Raw genomic sequence first — 26903 nt, 5'->3', positions numbered from 1 at the left:
TAGGCCATTTTCAAGAGTGGTGATATTAAAGTATTGCACAGATGCGCTACTCAAAGGGGGATTTCGCCGAAATCACTCTGTGAAAATCTTCTAATAAAACATTCTAAGTAATCAAAAGCTTATTTGTAAAAAATAATAATAATTATAATGAAAGCAAGCATTTTTATTTAACTTTTGATTAGGATTTTACATTTTAAATTGTCCACTAGCATGGCAAATTTTCCATGAATACACAAAAAAAAAAAAAAAAAAAAATGCAGATTTTCTCTTCTTTAAAGTTTAAGTCTTTAAATGTTTTTACATGTTCCCATTTTATACACAAAAATACAAAAAAAATAGGGGTGTTGTACAACACACTTTTATTTATGTATGTATGTATGAACTTTGTGTCCCTCCAAGTACAAGCTGTTAGGCTTCTGGCCTCTTGAACAACTTATAAACAACATATTCTTTAACCCTAACACTAGACAATATATCCAATATACTGATCCATATTTCTTCTGATTTCTTCTGATGCTCACTTAAGACACAACTGACCGTGTGAAAAAAATGTAATTCTTCATAAATATTACAATAAACACACACACAAAAAAAAACATAGGTGCTTTTAGATTTTTTTTCAGATTTGTTTTTTTGAAAGTCTGTAATTCAGGTTGTAGAAGGGACAGCTCTCTGCAACTTACTTTGTTTGATTCCACTAAGTGCCAAGATTGTCATAATTTCACATTGAACCTCCAAATTAATGTAGAGAAATGTAGTAGTGGTTTTGGAGAGTTTAAGTCATCCGAGAAGTCATGTCTTTCTTTCTTCAAAGAAGTTATGTTTTTTGAGAAAACATTCCAGCAGTTTTCTCTGTGTAGTGGATAATTGGGTTCAAAGGCTCTAGTATTTTCCTAGGAAATCCATTCTGAGTCATTTACTTTCAATTTGAAGTTTCTACATCCTACATGCTGTTCACACACTGGCAACCAAAAAAAAAAAAAAAAGCAATGAATAGGCCAGTGTTTGCACTGAGACGTGTAGCCTACATTAATTTTATTGAGCTTACTGTTAAATAAAATATAGACCGGGAGCCTGTAAGAGATGTTTGTGTGTTATTGTTGTTGAAGGATCCTCCTGCTATTGCTAAAATAACAATCACACTTTAGCCTTCACATTAATTTATTCCTGCAGGGATTTCAGTCTGACTAAAAAGGGATATCAAATATGCACATTATAACCTATGTGATGTTATTCAATAATAACATCCAATGCATGGATGCAGTGATAATTGCTTGTTGAAACAGGAAAGTAAATGGGGGAAGACAGACTATTGCAGCAGTTGCACTATAAATTTTCATACATGACATTACAGCTGGTGCCCCATCTCGTTCTTTGCAGGGGGTGGAAAATAAATAGAAATAATGATTCTGTCTAAAAAAAAATATGAAGTAAACATGTAGATATATCAATATTGCTCCAAGTATGCAAACTTTTGGACTATAAGCCCTTATTGATGCTCTTCAGTGAAGCTGAGAAGAGCATACGGTGATCTGGAGAGACATAGAGGAGACTGCTGACAAAGGAATTGTTGAATAAAGTCATTATTTTTCTTTTCTTTGCTTACAAAAAGTGTTCCTGTCGCTTCATAACGTTACGGTTGAACTGCTGATGGCAGATGGAGTATTCTGACGATGCTTTCATACTTTTCTGGACCTTGACAGTCAATGGGACAGTCACAAGCCTCCCGGTTTTCATCCAAAATCTCTTAAATTGTGTTCCGAAGACTAACATGACAAATAAAAATCTTAAATCTCAAGCTAAGAGTAATGGGGCAGGGTTGACCGCGTTGCTATGGATGATGTCAGCATACTTACTTACTATACACACAGTGATTGGCTGATAGTCTTTGTCAGAGATTTATTAATGGAAACATTGTAGAGCACACTATTATGTTGCCGTAATCAAATAAAGGTTTAAAAATAAAAAATATTAATTGCCACATTCAAATAAAGATTTTAAAATGCAGGATAAGAGTTACTAATTAAACAAGTATATGTTCAGCTTACTGTCAGCCTCTTACATGCATGCTTCTGAAAAACAATTAGCGGATATGCATATAAACAGCCTTTTAATGAACAGAGTAGAATAATCACAGCTGATACCCAAACATGCAAACGTTAAAAAAAAAAAAAAAAACTGGATGCAAGAACAGCTGTTACTTCCTGCCCAACTGGTTAATGAAGACAAGGATATAATCAGGAAAATTAGGAGTTGGGCTAACTTCAAAATCAATGGGAATACCTTTTTAAAAGATCATTATCATCAAATGTTTCTAAAATGTTTACGTTCGGAGGCAGATCGCCGGCAACAGAACTTGATTTTGTTGCTAGGCTTTTGAAAACAAGTCTCTAAAGGGATGAGGAAGTCACTAAATCTTGAGACAATAATCACTAAATTGGCACACTGACTACAACATACGTTATTTACATTTCATTGGTCCTCTTGTTTTTGTATGATAGCATGGCCAAAAATTATGACTGCACAATTTGGCTTGCATTTTTCATTGCATTATTGTAACAGACTAACTGACTAAGCAAACTATGCAATATGCTTACATAATCTTGCACTTTTTTTTTTTTTTTTTTTATTATTAAGGGTGAATATGTCAAATTTCCTTGGCATATGGCAGTTATTGAACTCATGTTCACTTTAGTAATAAATTGTGATAATTTTGCACAGTGCAAAGCATTTAAAAAAACACATTTAAATATTAAAATATTTCATTCTTAATTAAATGATTTTATTGTAGTTAGATTAAATGATTGGTGTTGTGCTGCTGTCACTTCACATGAGCAAGCTCACTATTGGCTGATTCAGAGGTTGCTATTTTGGGTTGATATCACTGTAGTCCTTAGTTCACAACACTCAGAGGTGGAAAGAGTACAAAAATATTCTACTCAAGTAAAAGTACCATAACATTAATGAAGATTTTACTTAAGTACAAGTAAAAGTACCAGTCTAAAAATCTACTCAAGTAAAAGTAAAAAGTAGCTCATTTAAAATTTACTCAGAGTAAAAGTTACTTAGTTACATTTTAACAGTGGGAGGAAAGCAAAAATGGTACCAAGGGTGTCAAACTCAGTTCCTGGAGGGCCACAGTCCTGCACAGTTTAGATATAACCCTAATTAAACACCTGATCCAGCTAATTTAATCATTTGGGCTTATGTGTGCTGGAGCAGGGTTAGAACTAAACTTTTTTTTGTTTTGTTTTTTAGTTTGACACCCCTGGGATAGGCCTATTAATCTCAAACTAGTTGTTTTTAATTAAAGGAATCAGTTATTTAGAATAATAAGACATTTGGGCTGTAACCAGGCAAATCAGTATCAACAAACTCATCTTTTCAATGCAGAGGAAATGCAGAAGCTTCATCGGAAGTGGCATTAAGATGTATTTACACACTGTTTAGTGCAGGACAAGAATGCATTTAACCTGCAGTTACAAATGCATGAATAATGTTTTGATATACAAGACATAAAATGTTGAATACTCATTTTAAATGATAAGAAATTAATTATTGAAAAAAAAAAAATCAAAAGATACTTTAAATGTGAAATTAAAATGTCCAGTATGTGTCAGCAAGTCACTGTTAATAAGTGAGTCATTGTGATTGAACCTAATCATTTAAACGGTTGATTCATTCAGGAACGAAACACTGTCACGGTGCCGTGGCTTTGAGCAACTGTGCTTTGGTGGCTGTGTTTGCAATTATTTTTTGTTGTAGAAATAGAGCAAAAACAGGCAATATGGTGTCTAAAACGCAAGTCTCTTAATTAACTTGTTTACTGACCTGTTGTAAATATATATATGTATATATATATATAGCCTATATATATATATATATATATATATATATATATATATATATATATATATATATAAAATCATGATGATTTTTAGAGGAAAAGACGGCATTCTTTGTGTGATTTTGATTTACTATATGAAATGATATAAATATGTAAATTTTCTGCCCTTTTCTCTTTGTGATCATTCTAAATGCATTTCAACAGACTGAATCACACAGTGAAAGTACGCACTATAGATGTGCGCGCACATAATTAAAACAACAATTATGATATTATCGCAGACGATATCGCACACTCCGCACTGTCTTTTTGGCTAATTTGTGCAAAACCTCTTGCTAAAATGTAAAGGCTTCATTTTAACCACCAATGCAGCGATGCAGTTATTTAGCTTACCTCTACATGCTTGCGAAGGGTTGATGTCTTGTCGAGATTTTATAAGCTGCTAGTTTGGTCTCCCTATGCAAGCAAAGCTTACACTGCACAATAAAGCATAAATATGGCCAGGGGTTCACTTCATTTCCTTCGAGTTAAACTTCAGAATATAGTATGACGGGTTTCGTTTTCAGCGGTGTCTGCACCACTAACGCCTTGTTTGTCCGTCTGCATCTTTCTTGTGATTTTAGCGCCAGTAGTTTCCAGGCAGCGAATTTTTTTTTTTTTTTTTTACTCAGTAATTAATGTGTTTTAAAATGTAGCGAAGTACAATACTTCAAACAAAATATACTTAAGTAAAAGTAAAATTACAGATTTTAAAAATTACTTTAAAAAGTAGAAGTACACAAAAAAGCTACTCAATTACTAGCCTGACTTCGTCATACTCATATTCTAGGCAGAATGTGAGTCTGATACTGCTCCATTGCACTTGAATTATGGGGCGTGTCTTAACCGAACCAGTAAAAAAAAAAACCTATGCACTCAATTGGATAGACCTACAACCAATCAGAGCAACGCAGTAAGTGACGTTAGGTAACGTTACAATATATTTTTTACAACATTTGCTTCATGTCACTATGTTATGAGTTACTTTCTAAGTCAGACAGTCAGATTAAATCTTACCATTTTGTAAATGAGATGAACTTCATCCACGACGATACCCATTACGTTGGCTTGAAAAACATCGGAGCCAGCTTGATAAATTAAACTTTTGCCGAATCCCGTTGGAAGGACGGCAAACACATCTTTCCCATCGACAAATGCCTTGATTGCGGTTCTTTGTTCGTCTTTTAAAATTAAATGCGCTGTCGATTTATTTTATTGCAGACGTGATAGCGGAAATCTAAACAACTTACTTCTCCAGCTGCAGTCATCGTTGGTGAAAAACCAATTCAACCCAAAGCGCTCTTTGATGACTTGTGGTTACGTAACCGCAGATAGCCTGTCCATCATTGATTAAAGACCGCCCTGGCAATTTGATTGGCTCGGCCTTCTGGGAGCCGAGCATAATTACTCCTCAATGGATCGAGTCCAGACCGAACTTCCCGTCCAAAAATGTTGTGGGCGGGGTTCGGGCTGGCACCCAGGCTACTCAATTACAGTAACGCGAGTAAATGTAATTCGTTACTTTCCACCTCATGTCACCACAGTCAACACTTACGAATCAGTCTTAGACTTTAATGAAAGTTGCTTTTAGTTTCTTTATAAAAGTCTCCTACTCATAGAAAAGTCCTACTCTTAACTAAGTATTTTTTGACACTTAAGTCAAAGCTTAAGAGCATTTCTGAGAAGTTTTATACATATAATCCCCAAACATTAAAAAAAATAAATTATTCTACCAACAAAAGGCGGCGCTCCGGCAGAATTATAACATGTGGCTGATTTCTTCCAGGAAGGGGGGCTAATTGAGCACGTGCAGTATTAGTATTTTTACTATGTTTTTGTAAGAAGTCTCTTATGCTCACTTATTTTAACAAATAAAACAACCAACAGTGAATTTAAAGGAATTTATTATTGGTTTTAATTCTTGTTTAAAATGTTTCCCAACTGCATTCCTCAAGTCTAACTCTGTTGCTGCCTGGAAGTTGGTCATCACAGCATCTGCCAAATAAGAAAAAAAGCACATGGAAATCTTGACAGAATTCTTTTGACTAACCGCAACAGGGAGTCATTCTCTTTTGCTTGGATTGCCTACTAAAACAAAAACGAGATATATAGTGTATCACCATTCAGTGTGTTAAAAAAGAGAGAAGCTCTCGGGTAAATGTTGTGTAAATGTTTTATACACATACAGTGCCTTGTGAAAGTATTTATACCAATTCATTTTTTTTACGCTTTGTTATGATACTGCCTTTTGTTAAACTGCTTTAAATTACTTTTTTCCCACACCAGTCTACACTCCATACTCCATATTGACCATGCAAAAACCGAATTGACAACTTCGCAGAAAGCGGTTGGGAATTGTATTTAAAAAATAAATAAATAAATAAATATAAAATGAAAGCCAGCCGAATATCAATAATATAGTATAATGCAAGTAAACTTTTAAAACATTTAAAATAGCATTATTTTGGGCATAATAAATAATGCTATATTTAATAATGATGTGAAATAATTAAATAAATATATAAAATGACGCTAATTGAAATGTTTCTAAAAAAATTAAATTTACTTGCATTTGATAAGAAGCTGCGTGGGCGAAAACGACATCTCATCGCTGGTCTGGTTACTGGTATAGGGCTATAGCCAAGCTGAAAGGCCATTAAAGCTGCCTTAGAACTGTGCATGCAAATGCAGTGATTTTCCAAACTGTCCCGGAGCAGCATACCTTCCTCATCTAACACACCCGATTTAGCTCCTCAGCTCATCATAGGGACTTTCAGACCTGAAGAGGGTGAGAAAAGGTGAAGACTACCGTGAGAAAAACCTCAGCTATCTGAACACCATCCAAAGTAACCACAAACTGTATAGAAACAGAAAGTAACCTAATAACCAACTCCGCCTGAGAGGAGGTGCTGGAATTCTGTAGTAACTGTCAGTGTTATTTATCTTAGATCTTCCATCCCACCTTCATTTTTTCTCGTGTGTTATAAATCCCCTGCTGAACACCTCCATGAAGAATATTTCAATTATGTGCTGAGAAGCATTCTCCTGTAGTCTACTATATCGTTTATTCTGGGCTCTGGACGAAGTATACCCCTAAATCCAGGGAAGGGAGTTCACTTCTCGAATCTAATCGAACATGCAGAACTCCAATACAACATGTGAGTCATTAAACTATTAGATATTTTATTAATATGTTAATTTGTAAAAAGTAGAAAAAATAAGTAGGTATAGTGAAGTTTAAAGTATTTGGGAACAAAATATATGTTGTTTGTTGTTTATTGTATCTACATCTGTAAATATTACTTCTAACAGGTTAACAAGATGTACTTTTGTGACTTTTAATGACTCAACGCTATCCACATAACACGAAAACCAAGCATCCTCAATTATTTACTCTACTTTTAAATTATTACAAATAAACACTGGTATCCATAAATTGAACTGATACAAATACCATAGGTTTTTAAAAGCAACTTTTTGTTGGTTTTCATCATAACCACACCATGGTTGTGTATTACGCTCTTAGTTTCACTCCTTTGAACTCTAAAACCCTCTTAGTGAGAGAGTCGTGGCGATATGAGAGATGGCGCTACACGGTTGTAATAAGTAACTGTAAATGTTACTGTACAGGGTCTGGAGTCACACACGTGTGTCCTTCAGTGTCCATCTGTCTGTCTGCTGTCTGGAAGACACTGACTTCTGTCTTTCCCCTTAGAGGTATGTTGTGTGTGTGTGTGTGTGTGTGTGTGTGTGTGTGTGTGTGAATATTTTTATTACTATGAATAAAACATATGGAATGTCTATTTACACTTTGTGCAAATTATCTGATTTATTGGCATTTTGGCGTCTATATTTCGTCAGCTCCAGTGGCGCAGATGATTAAGCGTTAGTTCTTTGCTTCTTGACGCAATCGACCCGGGTTCGATCCCACCTTTTGCCGAACTTTTTTTTCTTCTCCCTTTTCAAATCTCGTATCACATCGTAAAGGCATTTATTTTTCAATAAAAATTAAGGAAATAATCAAAAAGGTGAAAATAAAGGTATAGGGTTCCGTGTTTTATGTTCGGGTGTATGTGTAGGTAGTGCTTTATTGTACAAATAAGGTGGCATCCATTTAATAATTTGAATTAAAATTATAATTTACACTCAATAGGTTATTATTGCATACTGTTTTATAATGTACTGCAATACTGAAGAGCAGATAATTGCCACTGTTTGCAACAAGTAGTATAAATAGCAGAGAATCCTGCTATTTTGACACAGTGTAAACAGGTATTTGCACTTAGTGTAAATATCATATTGCTAAAAATACTGCTTTTTTCACTTAGTGTAAATAAAATCCATTGCTAACACAATATTTGAAAGGGGAGGGAAAAAAGTTCGGCAAAAGGTGGGATCGAACCCGGGTCGACCGTACGCCACTGGAACTGGCAATACATAAATGCCAAAATGCCAATAAATCAGATAATTCATACAATACATTTAAACCGGGCTACTTTAAAATGCACAAAGTGTAAATAGACATTCCACATGTTTTATTCATAGTAAGCGCAATTCATACAATACATTTAAACCGGGCTACTTTAAAACCATCTCCGAACTTTCTACCACGACTCTGCTGTTTTTCGGCTGGTTATTTCTGTACACTTTGATTGACAGATGTCTCGTCCAGTCAGTGGTGAGTAATCGCAAACGGGACCAATGGCGCTGTCTCAAACTATACCTACCTCTTCCGGTTGTTATTTTGTTTTCGAATTTGTCATTGTGTTTTCTGATTTGTTATAATGGTTTCTGAAATTTTGTTGTGTTTTCTGAATTGTTATTTTGTTTTTTAGATTTGCATTTGTAATTTGTTATTTTGTTTTCATAATCGTAATCTGTTTTGCCCTTCCCGGCCACAGTAGTTAACTCACTCAGAACGCATTTTTCATTCCACTGCTGTACTTTTCCATTGTATTTCAATGTAATGCGCTACTCGACGTCTTGAATGCTGCGCTCTCGTCTCAGGTCTTTAGCAGCTTCTTGCGCATAATTCTCGTGCATAATAGTCTACATCATTCTAAATCAAGTTCAAAGAAATTCAGCTTCTAAAACACGTCTCTAGACCTTGCACTTCAAAAATAAAATAAAATAAATAAATAAAAACTTCCACTGACCTGCCTCGCGACCAAATCTCTATCTGTGTGAACCCTGTATTCTAATAGTTGTAGTAATATCTGTTCGACAAATACATGAATGGGCCACAAAAGTTTTTTTTTTTTTTTTTACTCTGTCACCTCAGCCGCCCCCTCATCAGTGCTGCGCTTGTGCCGGCTCTGGTGTGTGTGTGTGTGTGTGAGTGTGTGTGTGTGTTTTGAAAGAATGTGGTATCAGTTTATTAGCACGACTTTGTTTCAGAATGAAGATAATACACCGTGTTTAAGCTGTATCCTAATTTTCATCTTTTCTTAAAGTTGCAGCCAATGGGTTCATAGAGATGGACGCTGACTCTATGGATTTTCCTCTCTCTGTTGAGGAGACCCGACCAGAACCAGTCCAGAGTTCAGTGCGTCCGTGTCCATTCACTCACAGAGGATGATGAGGATGATGAGGATGATGAAGATGACCAGCTTCAGGGGTCAATAGATAAACCGATGTGCTGGACATTCACATTTTTCTTCACTTTGTATGAAATGGTTTCTGTGAACACTTATTAAAACTATGATTATTAAACGAAATTTCATTTTTTTTTACATTTCGATCTTTAGATCTGTTTGCTCATCTCTAAATTAACGACTACAGGACGTTTCCTATCAGATGTCAAATAGACGTTTAGAAGATGTCTTTAAGATGTTTATGATTTAAAATGAATTTAAAACTGACGTCTTAAAGACGTCTACACAGCAGATGTTTTCCAGATAAAGAGATCCTTAAAGGGATAGTTCACCCAAAAATGAAAATTATGTCATTAATGACTCACCCTCATGTCGTTCCAAACCCGTGAGACCTCCGTTCATCTTCGGAACACAGTATAAGATATTTTAGATTTAGTCCGAGAGCTTTCTGTCCCTCCATTGAGAATGTATGTACGGTATACTGTCCACGTCCAGAAAGGTAATAAAAAACATCTTCAAAGTAGTCCATGTGACATCAGAGGGTCCGTTAGAATTTTTTGAAGCATCGAAAATACATTTTGTTCCAAAAATATCAAAAACTACGACCTTATTCAGCATTGACTTCTCTCCCGGGTCTGTTATGAGCGCGTTCACAGCACATCCGGTTCGCGAACGAATCACTCGATGTAACCGGATCTTCTTGAACCAGTTCACCAAATCGAACTGAATCGTTTGAAACGGTTCGCGTCAACAATAAGCATTAATCCACAAATGACTTAAGCTGTTAACTTTTTTAACATGGCTGACACTCCCTCTGAGTTCAAATAAACCAATATCCCGGAGTAAGTCATTTACTCAAACAGTACACTGACTGAACTGATGAACACCGAGCCAGATAACGAACGAAACATTGACTCGTTCTCGAGTCAAGAACCGTTTCTGTCGGACGCATCCGGTTCGAGAACCGAGGAGCTGATGATACTGCGCATGCGTGAAGCAGACTGACACACAGCGCGTCTGAACCGAACTGGTTCTTTTGGTGATTGATTCTGAACTGATTCTGTGCTAATGTTATGAGTGCGGGGTAAACCGAAGGCTTGAATCAAGGGCAATCATCGCCAATGAAGTCATTACGTCGAGCGCAAAAGAACTGGTGAACCGTTTTCGGCAACCGGTTTATTGAATCAAACTGTCCGAAAGAACCGGTTCGCGGAAAAGAACAGAACTTCCCATCACTACCGGTGATCCGAAAACCGATGCAACCGGTTCTTGACTCGAGAACTAAACAATGTTTCGTTCGTTATCTGTTCGGCTCGTTCGTTTCATCTGGCTCAGTTCAGTCAGTGTACTGTTTGAGTAAATGGATTACTCCGGGATATTGGTTTATTTGAACTCAGAGGGAGTGTCAGCCACATTAAAAAAGTTAACAGCTTAAGTCATTTGTGGATTAATGCTTATTGTTGACGCGAACCGTTTCAAAACGATTCAGTTCGATTTGGTGAACTGGTTCAAGAAGATCCGGTTACATCGAGTGATTCGTTCGCGAACCGGATGTGCTGTGAACGCGCTCACAACAGACCCGGGAGAGAAGTAAATGCTGAATAAAGTCGTAGTTTTTGATATTTTTGGACCAAAATGTATTTTCGATGCTTCAAAAAATTCTAACGGACCCTCTGATGTCACATGGACTACTTTGAAGATGTTTTTATTACCTTTCTGGACGTGGACAGTATACCGTACATACATTCTCAATGGAGGAACAGAAAGCTCTCGGACTAAATCTAAAATATCTTATACTGTGTTCCGAAGATGAACGGAGGTCTCACGGGTTTGGAACGACATGAGGGTGAGTCATTAATGACATAATTTTCATTTTTGGGTGAACTATCCCTTTAATAGACCTCTTGCAGACATGCGTGTGCTACCTGGAAAAGCATTTGCTATTGATTAAAAGGAAAAATTTAAATAAATAATTTAAAGATGAAACCATTTAAAATTAAGCACTTTTTAAAAAAAGATTTAATGTTTTCATGTTTACATGCATGCCACATAACTATTAAGGCGACATCAGAAAACGCTGAACCTATATGTTGATAAATTATTGAAATATGAACTGAAAATCTCAAAAAATAGTTTCACTTTGTACTATATTGGTTTATTTCAAACCAGAGAACAACCAAGAGCAAGTCGATGCAAAAAAAAAATTCTATATGGTATGCTCTCTGATACAAGTCATTACGGTCTGTTTAATATTCATAAGCCTTTGCTTATGAATATTAAATACAATTGTTGATCATTCTAAACATACTGATTGTTAAACGACTCAGTAGTTAATATTCATGAGCATACCATGGTTGTTATGACAACCTCGAATCTCAGATGCTGTAAGCAAGTAGCTTCCTGACACAGGGGGCGGGGCCTGTCGCTGAACCGTGTTAATATTAATAAAGCTGTACTAGTGGTAGTACGTTCGTATTTTCACAAAGCGCGTGCGCTCCGACTCCGGTCGTTACGGTATCGGCATATGTGTCCGGAAGAGTGCGGCTCTACGGGTCGGTTTTGGATGCAAGTCGGTTTGAAAAGCGATGGGTCTGATCGCTCGCGTCCGTAAAGAATGGTTTATCATCGGTATACTGCTCGTCATCACGTGCGCCAAGCTCGCGCCGTCCGTGGGAGTGAAAGGAGGTGAGAATGACCGGATACATTTCCGGATACATTAAAGTCTAGAAAAACTTTAAAATCAGTTCATGCACAGGTAATAAGCATTATGGTCTGATCAACATCAGGATGCTCATATGCACGAATATGACAGAACAAGGGAGTGATCAATGCTTGATTGCATGTGCATTGATGTAAAGTGTTAGTAGTTATTATGTGAGATGGTGTAAATGTCTCAATCTAAATGCATGTGTTCATGATAGAGTTGATCTGGATATGATCACGCAGTGTTTTAATCGCTGTGGTTTGTGTGGAAACAGGTTGATGGGTGTTTTAACTGTACTTGTCATATTTGTGACACGTTGCAACACCCGGATCTGAATGATCCTGTTCGGAGTGACAGCAGTTTCTTTTGTGCAAAAGTTTTTCTGTTTATATATATATATATATATATATATATATATATATATATATATATATATATATATATATATATATATATATATATATATGGGGAAACATTAAGTATTGTCTTGATAAAAAAAATAGTTTAAAACGTCTTGAAGTTTTACAACACATTAGTCGTAGATAGATTTTGTATTTTTTACTTTAGAAATACCCTTACAACACATTATATTTAGGGTACCATGATGCACATGTGTATAATATGATACTGAATATCTACTGTGTTTATATACTATCGTATTTATATTGTACACCTATGTGAAACTGAAGAAAACCGTGCTTAACTGTCCAAATTGCCATGCTATTACACTAGTGCCGTTATCCTAGTGTCCCAAAATATGGTAATACCATTTTATGTGCATAATACCTCATGCTTTTATTTCCCCATGATCATTAAAGTATGTTTTCTTTAAGGTCCTCTTCGGCCGGAGATCACCATCACCTATGTTGCAGTATCTGTTATTTTCTTTAACAGTGGCTTGTCTTTGAAAACAGAGGTATGATGGTACCTGTTTGGTTTTTATGATTTTATAGATTTAAAAAAAAAATAATAATAATAATAATGTCTGTTTTGCTCTGTTTTCAGGAGCTAGCAAGCGCATTAATGCATGTAAAGTTGCATTTCTTCGTCCAGACATTCACACTAGTATTTTTCCCCATTGCCATTTGGCTCCTTCTCAAAGTTCTGGCCCTAACGGCGATCAACGAATGGCTTCTCAGAGGGTGAGTGCACGTATTTTCAGTCATTTTCTTGTTCACAGTCACCCTCTCTACCTGTTGGCTGCTCGGCTGAATGGAGTCTCTGTCAGTAGGTTTGCGCTGAGTGTAACTGGATCTCAGAGGTCTTCTGTGTTGGCGCTTTTGGTTATTTTCCTGCAAGAGAGTCGTTGTGTTCACCTGCAACCTCCACACGTCCTTTCACAGGCAGAAAAGACTTTCATGTTTTTATAACGTTTTAGATTTTGAGTCACTACAGCACAACCATTAGCTGAAATGTCCTGAAGTGACTCAGGGTTATTATAGTAGAGCGTTGCTTGCTCCTGTCTGGAAATACAGTGGGAAACAGTGAAACATATGCTATTTAAATGCAAAGTTATGTTATTATTTATTAACTTATCTCTCTCAGGTTGCAGACGGTTGCTTGTATGCCTCCTCCTGTTTCTTCTGCTGTCATTCTAACTAAAGCTGTAGGAGGAAATGAGGTAAATAATGATACATCACAAAATCTTTACAAGCAGACCTCACTATAAAATCTGGATAATTTGTATAATCTATTGGAAAAATAACTTTACATCTGAACATTAACACAATTTGGTGTAATGTATAATAAATAAACCCCTTTGTAAATAAATACTTTACAAAGTCAAATCTTTCATAACAATGATCACAACATCACAAGCTTGCACCCATCACAACTACTTTACAGACACATTCATCTCAGTTTTTCATCACAACTTTACAAACACTTTCATTTCAATTTTTTAAATCACATTCCATCACAACAATCACAACTTTACAAACAATCACATTCCATCACAATAAGCACATCTTTACAAACACATTCATCTCAATTTAACAAACAGATTACATCACAACAATTACAACTTTACAAACACATTAATTTCAAATTTTTAATTACATTCCATCACAACAATCACAACTTACACATCAATTCATCTCAAATTTTCCAATTAAATTCCATCACAACAATTACAACTTTACAAATACAAACAGATTCCATCACAATAAGCACAACTTTACAAACACATTCATCTCAATTTTACAAACATATTACATCACAACAATTACAACTTTACAAACACATTCATCTCAAATTTTCCAATTACATTCCATCACATCAATCACAACTTTACAAACAATCACATTCCATCACAATAAGCACATCTTTACAAACACATTCATCTCAATTTTATAAACCTATTACATAACAACAATTACAACTTTACAAACACATTCCTCTCAATTTTACAATCACATTCCATCACAACAATCACAACTTTACAAACACATTCATCTCAATTTTACAAACATATTACATCACAACAATTACCATTCAATCTACAACTTTACAATCACATTCATCTCAAATTTTCCAACTTTACATTCCATCAATTCATCTCAAATACAAAAACAATCACATTCCATCACAATAAGCACAACTTTACAAACACATTCCTCTCAATTTTACAATCACATTCATCACAATAAGCACAACTTTACAAACACATTCCTCTCAATTTTACAATCACATTCCATCACAATAAGCACAACTAAAAAAACAAATTTACAAAAAAATACACAAACACAACAAACAAAACTACAAAAACACACCCACATTAGTTTTACAAACATATTACATCACAACAATTACAACTTTACAAACACAATCCATAAATAGTCACATTCCTCCATATGGGTAACTACTTTACAAAAACACTCAATAACAACTATCACAACTTTACAAATGCATTTTATCACAATGATCATATCTTTACAAGTTTGAACCTACTGAGCTTGCACCCTCTGCAACATTAAAACACACTCCTTCACAACAATCACAACTTCACAAGCACATTCATCTTAAATTTTACAAACACATTCCATCACAACTATTACAACTTTACATGCATTTCACCACAATTATCATATCTTTACAAGTTTGAACCTACGGCAACTTTAAAAAAACACTCCATCAGATGCAACTTTACAAATGCATTTCATCACAATGATCATACTTTGCAAGTTTCCACCTAATGCAACAAACACACTCCATCACAATAATCACAGCTTTACAAATACATTCCTCCATGTAAGTAACAACTTTAAAAATGGATGTCATCAAAACTTTACAAACAGTTATAGAAATCATTACTTTCCAACAGCACAATCACAACATTTGGTGTATAATAAGAAGTAAAACCCTAGAATTTACACAATCTGCACAGCTTTACAAGCTCCCTTCCATCACAACTTCCAAAAAACACTTAATCATAACAATCATAACTTTACAAATACATTCCACCATAAGGATAACATTTCAAAAACACTCAGTCACAACTATCATATCTTTACATATGTTTTTCATCAAAACTTTACAAACAGACCACTGCAAAACTGTTATAATCACATTTTGTTATACAAATCATAACTTTACAACAAGTGTAATGTACAGTATATGTTTATGTATTCAATGTATATATGCTTTTTTTCAGGCTGCAGCCATTTTCAATTCTGCATTTGGGAGCTTTCTGGTAAGTCTGATAATACAGAGACATAATAAAGGGAGGAGAAAAGAGACAAATAGACAAACAAAAAAAGCAAAGAAATAAAATCACAATGTGAACGAGTTCTATTTCTCTGTCCTGTCTACAGGGGATTGTGTTCACTCCTCTTCTGCTTCTGGTGTTTGTGAGTATAATTCCTCTTTTATTTGTTAATTCTGTTCACTGTGAATGTGCTGAACCATAAGCATGTTGTGTGGGTGTGTTCTGTGTAGATTTTTTCTGTAATATATTGAGTGTGTAATGTTTTTCCCACTGTAATGTTTGTGTGTTTATAGCTGGGCTCCTCTTCTTCTGTCCCGTTCACATCCATTTTCTCACAGCTGTTCATGACGGTGGTCGTCCCGCTCATAGTTGGACAGGTGAGTGTGTTTGTTGCTTGAGTAAATTAAAGCAATAAGCCCCAAGAATCGTGCCTAAAACCCGCTGTTATAAATTCACTGTAAACCATGGCTTCTCGGGGATTATTGCTTTTATAAAACGGTTATTCCATATACGTAGTAAGGTTTCACAGAATAAAACAGAGCAAATAAATTTTAATGATATTAGTAAAAACAGTACTCTTCCACCAAACAATGTAGTTCCTCAGAAACAGGTGTGGTTGTAACAAAGTGGTTGCCGAGCAACACACAGATGTAAACAAAGGTGTGTGTTTATAGAGTAATTTACAACAGCTTCGAACGTGGCTCAACCAATCAGAATCAAGGACCGGAACTATCTCTTTTATAATATGCTCTAAATGTGTTTTGATGTTCAAATTATTTCACACAACCTACCAAATGTCAACAAGACAGTTAAATCACTTCTAATCTTCAATTAAGATAACGGTTTTGTTGACACAGACTGTCTGCTTGCCAAAAACAATAAAAAAAGTGCAATAGGAAAATCTAGAATTTGAGAAAAATCAATTCATGAATGAATAAGTTTCAGTTCATCTAAAAATGCCAAATAGTGCCTGTAAGAGGAAGGATTAGGAGCGTTAATCTGAGTTTCTGTCTTAATTCAACAGCAGAAGTTAAGTTAATATAAAGTCACCGCCACGATTGAACGTGTTTTGTGCATGTAGGTGTGCAGGAGGTTCCTGAGAGAGTGTCTGGACCGCCGGAAGCCTCCGTTCGGGACGGTGAGCAGCGTGGTTCTGCTCATGATCATCTACACCACCTTCTGCGACACCTTCTCCAACCCCAACATAGAGCTGGACCATCTGAGTCTGCTCATCGTCGTCGTCATCAGTGAGTGTGTTGTGTTCGGTGCAAGAAACATTTGACTGTATTTGCTGTAAGACTGTCAAGATATATGTGGCCCTGGAGCACAAAACCAGTCTTAAGTCGCTGGGGTATATTTGTAGCAATAGCCAAAAATACATTGTATGGGTCAAAATTATAGATTTTTCTTTTATGCCAAAAATCATTAGGATATTAAGTAAAGATCATGTTCCATGAAGATATTTTGAAAATTCCCTACCGTAAATATATATAAAAAAATTATTTTTGATTAGTAATATGCATTGCTAAGAACTTCATTTGGACAACTTTAAAGGTGATTTTCTCCATATTTAGATTTTTTTTGCAACCTCAGATTTCAGATTTTCAAAATAGTTGTATTTCAGCCAAATATTGTACAATCATAACAAACCACACATCAATCGAAAGCTTATTTATTCAGCTATTTTAGGATTTCAAAAAAATTTACCCTTATGACTGGTTTTGTGGTCCAGGGTCACATATCGTTAATATTGTTCATTTTTTCCCATTTTCAGTATTTTCCATTCAGTTGAGCTTCATGGCCCTGATATTTTTCTTGTCTACAAGGTGAGAAACCTTGCAAAAACACATTTGTTTTCTGTCATAGTGGGGCTTTCCTTGACGTCTGTTGATTTAGACATTATTTGGAAAGATTAAGTTGTTTATCTCAGGTTTTACTTTAATTTTAGCCATGTTTGATCCTCACAGTGTTGACGAAACCTGATCCGCTTACTCTTAACGTGTGTTCATCTGTCTCTGTGCATATTTGATGTTTGCAGGAAATCCTCTGGTTTCACTGCAGCCGATTCAGTAGCTATCATGTTTTGTGCGACTCATAAATCCCTCACTTTAGGTAAAACACACGCGTCTGTCTGAATAAAGCAAATATGAACCTTTGCCTACCTTCTCTAGCTGAAAACTCTGGTTTGATGTGTGTTTGTGTAGGTATTCCCATGCTGAAGATCGTGTTTGAGGGTTATGAGCATCTGTCTCTGATATCAGTGCCTCTGTTGATCTATCATCCTGCTCAGATCCTGCTGGGAAGCATCTTACTGCCCTCCATTAAAACATGGATGAGCGGCAGACAGAAGGTAGCGCATGCACCGATTTGACCAAAACCTATGAAAGTCTATATAAAAATAATAGTGACAAAAAGTGAAATTTAAAGTTGAAAATAGGATAGAAACTCACAATAGTGAAATGCAAAGTTGTTTTTGTGAAAAAAAAAGCGAATAGTTGTATCTCAGACAAATATTGTCTTATAATAAACCATTTATTCAGCTTTCAGATGATGTATAAATCTCAATTTCGAAAAATTGACACTTCGAAAAAAAAACACTTAAGACTGGTTTTGTGGTCCAGGGTCACATTTATGATTTACAAGTTTTTTAAATGATATAAATGTATGTGTGTGTGTATTCATGTATACATGTAAATAAACAGTACACACACATTTAAATCAAATTATTTTGGTTGCAGTTTTGCCAAACCCAATACCAGTTTACATTGGGTGTAAACAGAATCAATTCCACAATCAATGCATTCAATTTTCATTCTCAGATCACACACCCCTAATGTCCTAGTATCACATAACAGGTGAGAGCATCAGCACTATATATAGGTAAACATATATTCATTTCATATAAACATATTTTAGTTTTACAGATTTAATAAATTGATTACAGTTTTTAAGAAATGTATTTTTATTCTCGCTTTTTATTATTTTATTAAGGGAAATCCTCTCTTATCCTGTTTTTAAAAAAGTTGGATCCTGATCATATTTTCAGCCTAAATGATGATTATTTTGTGAATTTGCCCAAAAATACAATAAGGCAGTGTGAATGAGGTTGAAAGCGTCATATTTAGAATCAGAAAATGGGCAGAAAAAACCTTAATATTCCATTTTAAACTGTGTAAAATTAAACACACATTTCTGATGTTCATATCATATATTCTTTTCAAGATTTCTACAGTACCATCTGTTTCACAAGATGTTGAAGTGACAGGCGACAAGATGTTATTGTGCTACTGTATGTTGGGTCAGAGTTCATTTGGGTCTGTTTTAACTCTTAAATTGACTTGCCTTCCAGACTCTAACACCTGTATGAACTACACTGTCGACTGGAAGCTGTGAAACACTTGGCTGAGCCAAACCAGGCCAGAATCAACGAGACCAAACCAGACCGAGACGCCGATCAGGCGGATGTATACGTGAGATCAAGTGCCTTAACACGACCCGCGGGACCTCAGACGATTCCATGAGCTTTTTTAAACAGAGACATGAATGTATATTTTTATTTTTATATGAAGTGTAAAATCCTTTCTTACTTCAACAGCACTCAGACTTTGTCAAATGGATTTATTTTTGTTTTTTAGATGAACTCCACAGTCTTCTGTGTTTATGTTGATTCTGGGATTTTTACAGCGGTAAAAACTGATGTGTAATTGCACTGCTAACATCCTTGACATTTACCTAACGATGAGAGAATTTTCGACTCATTGTTTTCTCATTCTGATGCAGTAAGAGGTCAGCTGTTGTGACGGCGACACAATTTGACATGTTATGTTACTGAAGACAATAAAGATTGTCAGAAATTCTGTCTAAATGAGATTTTGTGTGCAAACTCTTTCTGATCAGGTAGGCAAGGCAAGGCAGGTTTATTTATATAGCACATTTCGTACACAATGGTAATTCAAAGTGCTTTACATAAAAGAAAGTAAAATCATGAAGAAAAATAATAAAAAAAAAAAAACAATTTTAAAACTTTGAAAATGATTTAAAAGTTTACTTATTTAAAATGAATTTAAAACAGTTAAAATAGAAAATGATTTTACATAAAATACAGTGAATACGTAAGATACAGTGCAATCAGTTCGGACATCGCACAGTGCTCCTTCAATAAATGCACAGCTAAACAGATGAGTTTTGAGTCTAGATTTAAAAGTGGCTAATGTTTTAGCACATCTGATCTCTTCTGGAAGCTGATTCCAACTGCGGGTGGCATAGTAACTAAAGGCTGACTCCCCTTGTTTTGTGTGAACCCTTGGTATTTCTAACGGACTCGATCCTAATGATCTGAGTGGTCTGTTAGGTTTATATTCTCTGAGCATATCTGCAATTTATTTCGGTCCTAGGTCATTGAGTGATTTATAAACGAGTAAAAGTACTTTAAAATCAATCCTAAATGTAACTGGAAGCCAGTGTAAGGACCTGAGGACTGGTGTGATATGCTCAGATTTTCTGATTCTAGTCAGAATCCTGGCAGCAGCGTTCTGGGTGACCTGCAGCTGTCTAATGGTGTTTTTGTGAAGGCCGGTGAGGAGACCATTACAGTAGTCCACCCTGCTGGTGATAAAGGCATGAACAAGTTTCTCAAAGTCTTGACTGGAAACAAGACATTTAATTCTTGCAATGTTTTTTAGATGATAGTATGCTGATTTAGTTACTGCTTTGACATGAATACTGAAACTAAGGTCTGTCTCCAGAATCACACCAAGGATCCTGACTTGATTTTTAGTTGTTTGTCTCCTAGAGTCAAGGTATGCATTCACCTTGAAAACTTCATCTTTGTTTCCAAATGCAATGACTTCAGTTTTCTCCTTGTTTAACTGAAGAAAGTTCTGGCACATCCAACTGTTAATTTCATCAATGCATTGGCAGAGGGAGTCAATGGTGCTGTAGTCATTTGGAGATAAGGCTAGGTGAATCTGTGTATAATCAGCATAGCTGTGATAGGCAATTTGGTTCTTTCTCATTATTTGGCTTAGTGGGAGCATATACAGGCTAAACAAGAGTGGTGCATGAATTGAGCCTTGTGGGACTCCGCATGTCATGGACGTCCACTTAGACTTATGCTCTCCTATACTCACATAATAACCTCTCCCTTCTAAGTATGACCTGAACCATTTGAGTACCATCCCAGAAAGCCAGACCCAGTTTTCCAGTGTTTAAACGTGCAAAAAAAATGACTTTTGAAATAATTTTTGCAAATTAAATACAGATTGAATATTTAGTTAAACCCTGATTTATTGTGTTCAAAATTTTCTATTGTATCTTATTTGTGGTTTAAACTGAGCTTTCAAACTAGTATTCAGACTGAAACACATCATCTGTAGTTATTAAACACAGTCTAAGCCAAAAGCTTTCTGCTTCTTTGTCTTAAAATCTAAGGAGGTTTAATATAGTGGCTGTGTTTAGATTTACTTTCATACTGTTGTTTTTTTATTGCATGTGAAAGAATACACAAAACGATTGAACAGTATTATGCTAAAGATTAAAATGGGGTTTTACAGATTGTAGTATGACTTTACAAAGTCTTTTTTCGGGTTTGATTTCATAATGAGTCAAAAACGAAACTGAGCACATGCAGTGAGTCACATGAAAGAAATGAGTCACTAGCGTTTGAGGTCAGTAAGAATTCAAAACATTTATTCAGAAAGGATGTATTAAACTCGGGATTCTCAACTCTGGCCCTCGAGATCCATTTTCCACAAACACACCTGAACAAGCTCATCAAGTTCTTCAGGATTATTAAAGAGTTACAGGCAGGTGAGTTTGATCAAGGTTGGAGCTAAACTCTGCAGGAAAGTGGATCTTGCAATTGTGATTTTATACACGCAACTTCAACTTTATATCATGCAATTCTGAGAAAAAAAATTGCAGTTACCTTTTTTATTTTTATTCAGTGGCAGAAACAGGCTTCCATATTAATCTGATCAAAAGTGACAGTAAAGCCATTTCTATTGTTAGTTTTCTATTTCAGCTGAGATCAAATGTTTGTCAAGATAAACTTTATGTTTGCTTAAAGGGATAGTTCACCCAAAAATGAAAATTTGATGTTTATCTGCTTACCCCCAGGATATCTGAGATGAAGGTTACTTTGTTTCTTCAGTAGAACGCAAACGAAGATTTTTAACACAAGCCATTGTAGTCTGTCAGTCTTATAATGGAGGTGAATGGGAATCACGGATAAAACATGCAATAAAACAAAAAAAAAAAACATACACAAACAAAACCAAATTAAACCCTGTGGCTCGTGGCAATACATTGATGTGTAAAGACTCAAAACAATCAGTCTGTGCCAGAAACTGAACGGTATTTATATAGTTTTTTACCTCTGATTCTTCATTTGAGAGATAAGGGGCGTTAATGCACTTATAAGTCTACGATCCACCGTAAAGCAAGAAGAAGAAAACGCCTCATGCGCCTGCTGCTGAGAACGCGCTCAGGAGAGTTCTAACAGTTCGGACGTTGCGTGAATCAAAGGTAAAAAACAATATAAATACTGTTCAGTTTCTTGCAAAGAGCCGATCGTTTGTTGTATTTACACATCAATGTATCGTCACAAGCTGCAGGGTTCAATTTCGTTTTGTTTGTGTATGTTTTTTTGTTTTATTGCATGTTTTAGCCGTGATTCCCATTCACCTCCATTATAAGACTGACAGACTGTATTTCCAGGCAGTTGCTAGGGTGTTGTGGGTGGTTGCTAGGGTGTTGCTATGTGGTTGACAGGGTGTTCCGGATGGCTGCTATGTCATTTCTATGTGATTCTATGCCAATTAATAATGTGTTCTGGGTGGTTGCTAGGCAGTTGCTAGGATATTCTGGGTGGTTACTAGGATGTTTTATCATGTTTTTAGCATGTCCTAACCAGAGGAATAAATGACATTTTCAAATATTTTCAAATACAAAACAGTTTAAATTGTAATAATATTTCACAACATTGCTATTTTTTATTGTATTTTTGACCAAATGAATGCAGCCTTGGAGAGCAGAAGATGCTGATTTAAAAAACATTTAAAAATCTTACCAACCCCAGACTTTTTAAGCTGTAATTTCTTTCAAAAACAGCATTTTGTGTCCTTGTTCAGTTCCCTGTCGGTGTTATGAGGTTGTACTCGGCCTGCAGCACCAGGAAACTGTTCTGCCGTATTTTGCGCACCTGCACCAGGTCTCCGCACTCCTGCATGTGCATGATGCCTCTGTTGTCATGGTTACGGTCGTTCAGCGACATGGCAGTGAGCTTGCGACAATGTTTCCTTTGCAGGTACCGGAGACCCGCGGCGATGGCCATGCCGAGTGCGGCCGAGAGACCCAGCAGCAAGCCCAGCTCGGGTGCACTCCGCCCGGGCACGTGCTCCGGCCTCTCGCCGCCTCTCTCCGGGCCTCCAGGCGGGTCTTTGGTCTGTTTAGGGGGTTTGAGAACATCCCTGAACAGATCAGAAGGGTCTTTTTTGCGCTGGGTCAGGGAGATGGCGCCCTCTGTGGGCTCCCAGGATGGGAAGAAGTCAGAAAGGGCTCGACGGGGAGCCGGGGAGGGTTCGGGGTGGAGTTTGTTATGAGTGTAGGTGTGTGTTTGTTGTGTTGTAGTGTGTATAGATGCATGTGTATGTACGCTGTGAGTCTGTAACAGTAGATTTGGGATGGCGTGTGTGTTGTTAGCAGCAGTTTTGTGTGTGTTATCAGGTGTCGGTATGTTTGTGTTATGGGTTGAGATGCTCTGAATTGAAGACGTGATTGGGGAAGTGTGTGTAGATGTGTGTCTGTACAAGGACAGAAGTGTTTGAGTGTCATTTTGCATTGGTGTGTTGGTGTTAAAAGATGGGGTTGTGTGTGTGTTATGTGTTGAGAGTGTGTTGGTGTGTGTGTTTTGTGTTGAGAGTGTGTTGGTGTGCGTGTTTTGTGTTGAGGGTGTGTTGGTGTGCGTGTTTTGTGTTGAGCGTGTGTTGGTGTGCGTGTTTTGTGTTGAGGGTGTGTTGGTGTGCGTGTTTTGTGTTGAGGGTGTGTTGGTGTGCGTGTTTTGTGTTGAGAGTGTGTTGGTGTGCGTGTTTTGTGTCGAGCGTGTGTTGGTGTGCGTGTTTTGTGTCATCGTTGGACTTATTATTCATGGAGGCATATTCCGTGAGGGTGTGTTTGGTGTGCGTGTTTTTGTGTTGAGGTTGTGTGTTGGTGTGCGTGTTATGTGTTGAGGGTGTGTTGGTGTGCGTGTTTTGTGTTGAGCGTGTGTTGGTGTGCGTGTTTTGTGTCGAGCGTGTGTTGGTGTGCGTGTTTTGTGTCGAGAGTGTGTTGGTGTGCGTGTTTTGTGTTGAGAGTGTGTTGGTGTGCGTGTTTTGTGTTGAGCGTGTGTTGGTGTGCGTGTTTTGTGTTGAGGGTGTGTTGGTGTGCGTGTTTTGTGTTGAGGGTGTGTTGGTGTGCGTGTTTTGTGTTGAGGGTGTGTTGGTGTGCGTGTTTTGTGTTGAGGGTGTGTTTTGTGTTGAGAGTGTGTTGGTGTGCGTGTTTTGTGTTGAGGGTGTGTTGGTGTGCGTTTTTTGTTATGAGGGTGTTTTGGTGTGCGTGTTATGTGTTGAGAGTGTGTTGGTGTGCGTGTTTTGTGTTGAGAGTGTGTTGGTGTGCGTGTTATGTGTTGAGGGTGTGTTGGGGTGTGCGTGTTTTGTGTTGAGAGTGTGTTGGTGTGCGTGTTTTGTGTTGAGCGTGTGTTGGTGTGCGTGTTGTGGATGGGTGTGTTTTTGTTTTTCTTTTTTTGTATTGAGGGTGTGTTGGTGTGCGTGTTTTGTGTTGAGGGTGTGTTGGTGTGCGTGTTATGTGTTGAGGGTGTGTTGGTGTGCGTGTTTTGTGTTGAGGGTGTGTTGGTGTGCGTGTTATGTGTTGAGCGTGTGTTGGGTGTGCGTGTTTTGTGTTGAGGGTGTGTTGGTGTGCGTGTTTTTGTGTTTGAGGGTGTGTTGGTGTGCGTGTTTTGTGTTGAGGGTGTGTTGGTGTGCGTGTTTTGTGTTGAGGGTGTGTTGGTGTGCGTGTTTTGTGTTGAGGGTGTGTTTTGTGTTGAGAGTGTGTTGGTGTGCGTGTTATGTGTTGAGGGTGTGTTGGTGTGCGTGTTTTGTGTTGAGAGTGTGTTGGTGTGCGTGTTTTGTGTTGAGAGTGTGTTGGTGTGCGTGTTATGTGTTGAGAGTGTGTTGGTGTGCGTGTTTTGTGTTGAGAGTGTGTTGGTGTGTGTGTTTTGTGTTGAGGGTGTGTTGGTGTGTGTGTTTTGTGTTGAGCGTGTGTTGGTGTGTGTGTTTTGTGTTGAGAGTGTGTTGGTGTGTGTGTTTTGTGTTAAGAGTGTGCTATGTGTTGAGAGTGTGCTGGTGTGTGTGTTTTGTGTTGAGAGTGTGTTGGTGTGTGTGTTTTGTGTTTTGAGTGTGTTGGTGTGTGTGTTATGTGTTGAGAGTGTGTTGGTGTGTGTGTTTTGTGTTGAGAGTGTGTTGGTGTGTGTGTTTTGTGTTGAGCGTGTGTTGGTGTGTGTGTTATGTGTTGAGAGTGTGTTGGTGTGTGTGTTTTGTGTTGAGAGTGTGTTGGTGTGTGTGTTTTGTGTTTTGAGTGTGTTGGTGTGTGTGTTATGTGTTGAGGTGTGTTGGTGTGCGTGTTTTGTGTGTTTGAGAGCGTGTGTTTGGTGTGCGTGTTTTGTGTTGAGAGTGTGTTGGTGTGCGTGTTTTGTGTTGAGAGTGTGTTGGTGTGCGTGTTTTGTGTTGAGCGTGTGTTGGTGTGTGTGTTATGTGTTGAGAGTGTGTTGGTGTGTGTGTTTTGTGTTGAGAGTGTGTTGGTGTGTGTGTTTTGTGTTTGAGAGTGTGGTTGTGTGTGTGTTTTGTGTTGAGAGTGTGTTGGTGTGTGTGTTTTGTGTGAGAGTGTGTTGGTGTGTGTTGAGAGTGTGTTGGTGTGGTGTGTTGGTGTGTGTGTTTTGTGTTGAGAGTGTGTTGGTGTGTGTGTTTTGTGTTGAGAGTGTGTTGGTGTGTGTGTTATGTGTTAAGAGTGTGTTGGTGTGTGTGTTTTGTGTTAAGAGTGTGTTGGTGTGCGTGTTTTGTGTTGAGAGTGTGTTGGTGTGCGTGTTTTGTGTTGAGAGTGTGTTGGTGTGTGTGTTATACGTTGCATATGTGTTAGCATGTGTAGATGTGGTGGTGTGTGTAGACAGTGATGTGTGTTTGGCTGTTTTTTTCAGTAGTGAGGCTGCGCAAAAAAAGAAACATACAAAGCATTGAATATAAACTAAATTTGCACATTTTGTGAGCAAAATATGACTTTTTTTGCATTTAAACAAATTTAAGTTGTGTTAAAATGTGCAAAACTCACCACCACAATGCTAGTGTTGTTGCTAGGGTGTTTGGGATTGCTGCTTTGCAGTTTCTAGAATATTCTAGTTGGTTGCCAGGGCATTACTACGCAGTTGCTAACAGAGCTAGGTAGTAACTGATTACATGTAATCTGGATTACGTGATCAGATTCCAAAAATTTCGTACTTGTAATTTGATTATATTATTTTAAAATACTCGTAATCAGACTACAGTTACTTTTTTATGGATTACATGATTATATTATATAATTTGTAATCAATAACGGTCTACAATTTATAAGTATTCTACCCAGCACTAGTTGCTAATGGGTTTCAAGTAGTTTTTAGAATGTTGCTACATAGTTGCTAGGGTGTCTGGATTGTTGCTATGCAGAATATAGAATGTTAGTTGGTTGCCGGGGAATTGTTGTGCAGTTGCTAGGTGTTCTGGATAGTTGCTTTGTAGTTTATAGAATGTTTTAGTTGGTTGCCAGGGCATTACTAGCAGTTGCTATGTTGTTCTGGAATATTGCTAGGCAGGTTATAGAGTTTATGGTTTTTATCATGTTGCAATGCAGTTGCTAGGTTGTCCAGGATTGTTGCTAGGCAGTTGGTTGCCAGGGCATTGCTTTGTGGTGACTAATGTGCTTGGAATGGATTTTAGCACATTGCTACGC

The 26903-nt window shown here is 37.0% G+C and overlaps 1 protein-coding gene across 2 annotated transcripts; it reads left to right on the top strand.

Annotated features, from left to right (window-relative positions):
* Positions 1–11973: 11973 nt before the first annotated feature.
* On the top strand, positions 11974–19755 carry slc10a7 (solute carrier family 10 member 7). 2 transcript variants are annotated; one of them, XM_019120679.2, is made up of 12 exons: positions 11974–12165; positions 13018–13100; positions 13190–13326; positions 13730–13805; positions 15837–15875; positions 15997–16032; positions 16184–16267; positions 16972–17137; positions 17665–17716; positions 17929–18002; positions 18095–18240; positions 19240–19755. In XM_019120679.2, exons 1-12 carry the CDS (start codon positions 12066–12068, stop codon positions 19255–19257), a joined length of 1011 nt encoding a protein of 336 aa, XP_018976224.1. In that variant the 5' UTR covers positions 11974–12065; the 3' UTR covers positions 19258–19755. The 2 variants fall into 2 exon arrangements, with proteins under 2 accessions (XP_018976224.1, XP_042569535.1); XM_042713601.1 differs by lacking the exon at positions 11974–12165 and adding an exon at positions 12320–12343.
* The last annotated feature ends 7148 nt before the right edge of the window (positions 19756–26903 follow it).

This window comes from Cyprinus carpio, chromosome A23 (genome assembly GCF_018340385.1).
Source record: "Cyprinus carpio isolate SPL01 chromosome A23, ASM1834038v1, whole genome shotgun sequence".
NCBI lineage: Eukaryota > Metazoa > Chordata > Actinopteri > Cypriniformes > Cyprinidae > Cyprinus > Cyprinus carpio.
Note: the sequence above shows the minus strand (reverse complement) of the source record. Positions and strands in the feature narration are given on the sequence as shown.